The sequence below is a fragment of the Myotis davidii genome, unplaced genomic scaffold (assembly GCF_000327345.1).
Source record: "Myotis davidii unplaced genomic scaffold, ASM32734v1 scaffold151, whole genome shotgun sequence".
NCBI classification, from domain to species: Eukaryota; Metazoa; Chordata; class Mammalia; order Chiroptera; family Vespertilionidae; genus Myotis; species Myotis davidii.
The window spans coordinates 48,808-53,206 of NW_006285248.1; the positions used below are offsets into that span (position 1 = coordinate 48,808).

Sequence of the window (4,399 nt, forward strand, 5' to 3'; positions counted from 1 at the left end):
CACGGACATAGAAAGGGAATGGACTCACTATTCTTGGGGGGGAAAGGGGTGTGGGAGATGCGGGAAGAGACTGGACATAAATAGTGCACCTATGGATGAGGACAGTGGGTGGGGAGTGAGGGCGGAGAGTGGGGTGGGAACTGGAAGGAGGGGAGATATGGGGGGAAAAAAGAGGAACAAATGTAATAATATGAACAATAAAGATTTAATTATAAAAAAAAACAAACAAAAAAAAGATTTTAGGTTGTCTCAAACTATTGTCTTCTGAAAACAGTACTGATCATTAAAAAAATAAGGTTACTAAGCCCTGACCAGTTTGGCTCAGTGGATAGAGTGTTGGCTTGCAGACTGAAGGGCCCCAGGTTCGATTCTGGTCAAGGGCATGTACATTGGTTTTGCGCACATCCCCATGTAGGGGTTGTGCAGGAGGCAGCTGATCGATGTTTCTCTCTATCCCTCTCCCTTCCTTTCTGTAAAAAAATCAATAAAATATATTTTAAAAATATAAATAAGGTTACTGAGAGAGTATTTTTTTAATGTCAGGCTCAGTAGGACTTGTTTTAAAGCAACATTTATTTCCTGTGAGATAATTTTGAGGAAAACTTTGCCTTATATTTGAGCATTTGCGACTATTACCATGTGACCTTACAGCACTCAGTTGAAAACAAAGTGTGGAAGATATTAAAATTTAAATATGTACCAGGTAAATCAAGCTAATTAACAGGACTGATTGTTAGCAGTATTTGAAAGAGCTGATAGAAATTTTGTAGGCATAAAAAATCTGAGACTACTGCCAATATATAGTTTTTACTACTTTTTATACTTGTCAAAATATTTAATGTCATAGTTTAAAGTATTTCTTAATTTTAATAAAATATTGTCAAGTGTTTTTAACTTTGCAAATGTATTTTTATTCATCAGTACTTGTAAGCAGAAGCTAGAGAGGCAAAGCATGAAAAAAAGCACAAGTCTGTGTTTTCTTTTTTAAGATTTTTAGTTGACCTTTAGAGCGAGAGGAAGTGAAAGGGAGAGAAATATGGATATGAGAGAAAAACATCAATCAGCTGCCTCCTGCATGCCTCCTACCAGGCATCGAGCCGGCCCTGACCAGAAATTAAAATGGCAACCTTTTGGTGCAACCAACTGAGCCACGCCAGCCAGGGCACTTGTGTACTTATCCACAGAATTGTAGAATAAAATATTTATTGTATAATTGCTGTCTATATTTTTATCAAAAACTTAAGGCTGTCACCTGATAATAGTACTTTTTTCTTTTATTAGTACAAGTGCTACTTTAAAATAACGTTATGATATACTTGAAAGAATTCCTCTGTTTTATATAAGATATTTGTGAGGTTAGAATTATTTTGACATGGCAGCAAGATGGCAGATCTCAAAAAAGGAAAATAAAATTAATAAGGAGCATGGATTTTCAGAAGGGTCAAATGGCAAAGAATAAGATTTAGTTGAGAAAAAGCAAAAGGTATCTATGGAAAACCAGGGCTTACATATAATTGAATGGTTTAAACAGAAATGATCTAGAGATATTTAGGTGTAAGAGGAAAGAATTCAGGAAGAAAAAAAATAACTAAAGCTGTATGTGGAAATAACAATTTTCACATAAAACTGTTACTATCCATTATAAAAACAAATTGTACTAACCAGCAATTTAGAAAAGTTAATTTCCCAAAAGAATAATGAACAATAACTTTCATTTGCACACGGCTTAGGTTTCAAAGGGATTAAATACATTTTCTTACCTTGAAATGATTCAGCAAAGTCAAAATCATTTGCGCTTTTCCTCTTGCTTTTATTAGAATTGACTTTGGAGCTGACTTCATTATTAAGATCTGTTACCAAAAAATGTGCCATTAAGTAATTTAAAAGCAATAGGACTGCTAGAGAGTTATGCTAAATGATAAATATTTATTACCTTTTAGAAAACACTAATTACTAGGTATTTTAACATTAAAAAGAGCAACTGGTGATTTGGGGGGGGAGGTGGAAGAGGGATAAATGGTGTTGGAAAAAATAAAATTTTTAAAAAGGAAGCAACACAACAGCTCAACAGGTATATCACAGATACGCTGAGTAAGAAAGGAAGATCTAGTTTGTTTCTGTCTTTAATTTTTAAAATGCTTACCTTGACTGCCCTCACTCTCATCATCCAACACATCCATGAATGTTCCTCCATCTTCATCAATTTCAGTAAATTCTTCATTCATACTTCCTAAAGAAACTTCATCATCATCTAAGTTATCAAAGTCATCATCACTATCTTCTGAATCTTCATCTTCTGGCTCACCCTTCACTCCTTTTGTTTTCTTTTTCATATTGCTGAAGAAAAAACAACAACTTGTAATGTAAAAGGACGGTTTTCTAAAACATGGCTTGGTGCCTACCAGAGGTATTAGGCTATTAACAGGCTTAAAGGAGAATTACAGAAGGGTTGGAGCCTTTATTTAATATATTAATATGCATTATAAAAGGTCCAGAATGAAAGCACTGGATCTATTTCCCAAGTTTATTAATACCTCTACTGTTCTGAGGGACCATTGGGAAATGCTGAGAAAACAGTTAAAAAAATATTGAAGAAATGTATTTTACCCAGCAAAATCAAGATCATCCTTTCCAGAGGTGAAACAGTTATCATCTTCAAATGTATCTGCCAGATAACAACATATAAAGTGTGAGATATAACAAAGAACAACAAAGTTGACATGTCTTATTTGTGAATCAATTAACAGTCATGATTTTTCTGTTTATGACAAAAACCAAAATAAAGCTGTGAATATTCTGGCCTTACTTAAATTCCTCAACTAAAATGGGTTCCAGTTAATTTCAGCTTCTTTCTACAGTTTTATAAAAAGGTAAATATCAAATAAATATTTAGCAACTACTGTCCTTTTTACTCTATTAGAACTATTTAAGTGAACTCAATGTAAGCCCTTCTAATTTCCCATGTTTCCTGTTTCAGTCTAAATTTTAATTAAAATTTTCTAGCTCTATGGAGTATGAAGGTAAAATAGATTAAGTAGCAGACTGGTGCTACCAATAATGCAAGGAGGTTAACAATAGTAAAAATGGGTTCTCTTCTATAGATTTGGTCTTAAGAATGAATATGCTCAGGTAAATATAATTTTTTTCCTCCACAAATTGTCAAAGAACAATCACATATTTTTCTGCAGCAAATGTGGGTAAATTACCATATCTCCCCAAAATGTTTTAATCCTCCATTGTGATTTGCATGGTATTCTTAGTTAAATAAATTTTTTAAACTAAGATCACTTCTACAACTAATACTCCATGGTAATAGAAGTAAACAGCAATAAATTTTTTACAAATTACCAATCATCTTTTCAAATTCCTCATCATCCACATCTTCTATACTTTCTTCATCTGCATCCCGTTTTTGTTTCGCTTTAACAACAGCAACTTTTTTATAATACCTAAAATAAAATTAATATATCTTTAATAATTTTACTAAAGGGGCCCACTGTATTATAATCAAAGTATCTATTGGCCAGTCACCAAAACAAGTGGAAAGGCTGTTAACTCAGTTGGATATAAATGACTAAAATTTGTATTTATTATAGAAAAAAGTTTTGAATTTTACAAAAACAATTGGAAACCTCCAAAATATGAAGAATAAATTACAAATATTTAGGTTAAGTTCTTCATAGAAACGCCTCAACTCATCTTAATTGAATGGCATATGTAAAAAGTTGTTTCAGGGTCAACCTTAATGATAAAAGTATTAGAATATTATAATAAACTAGAGGCCCGGTGCACAAAAACGTGTGCACTCGGGGGGAGGGGGGGCGTCCCTCAGCCTGGCCTGTGCCCTCTCGCAGTCTGGGACCCCTTGGGAGATAACAACCTGCTGGCTTAGGCCCGCTCCCGGGTGGCAGAGGGCAGGACCAATCCCTAGGTGCAGCCCCTGGTCGGGCTCAGAGCAGGGCCGAGTGGGGAGTTGGGGCGCCCCCCGTCATGCACAGAGCAGGGCAGATCGGGAGGTTGTGATGCCACCCCCAGTCATGCTCAGGGTAGGGCCGATTGGGGGGTTGGGGCGCCGCCCCATCACACTCAAGGCAGGGTTGATGGGGAGATTGCGGTGCCACCTCCTCTCATGCACAGAACAGGGCCAATGAGGGGGGTTGGGGCTCTGTACCCTGTCACGCACAGAGCAGGGCCCATCAGAGGGTTGAGGAGCTCTCCCATCACTCACAGAGTAGGGCCAATAGGGTAGTTGGGGCACCGCCCCATCACGCACATAGCCACAGGCCGATCAGGGGGTTTGGGCGCTGCCCCCTGTCATGCTGATCACGGTGCCAGGAGGCATATTACCCTTTTACTATATAGGATAGAGGCCTGGTGCATGGGTGGGGCTCGCTGGTGT

At 37.0% G+C, this 4,399-nt stretch overlaps 1 protein-coding gene across 1 annotated transcript in view; it reads right to left on the reverse strand.

The window, feature by feature from the left end:
• The window catches only part of CEBPZ (CCAAT/enhancer binding protein zeta), a 24,214-nt gene that overhangs the window by 4,472 nt on the left and 15,343 nt on the right, over positions 1-4,399 (reverse strand). The window contains exons 10-13 of the mRNA XM_006755901.2: positions 3,349-3,449; positions 2,608-2,665; positions 2,144-2,337; positions 1,761-1,850 (exon numbers count right to left, since the gene is read on the reverse strand). Coding sequence (XP_006755964.1) covers positions 1,761-1,850; positions 2,144-2,337; positions 2,608-2,665; positions 3,349-3,449 — 443 coding nt within the window. The remainder of the gene's footprint in view (positions 1-1,760; positions 1,851-2,143; positions 2,338-2,607; positions 2,666-3,348; positions 3,450-4,399) is intronic.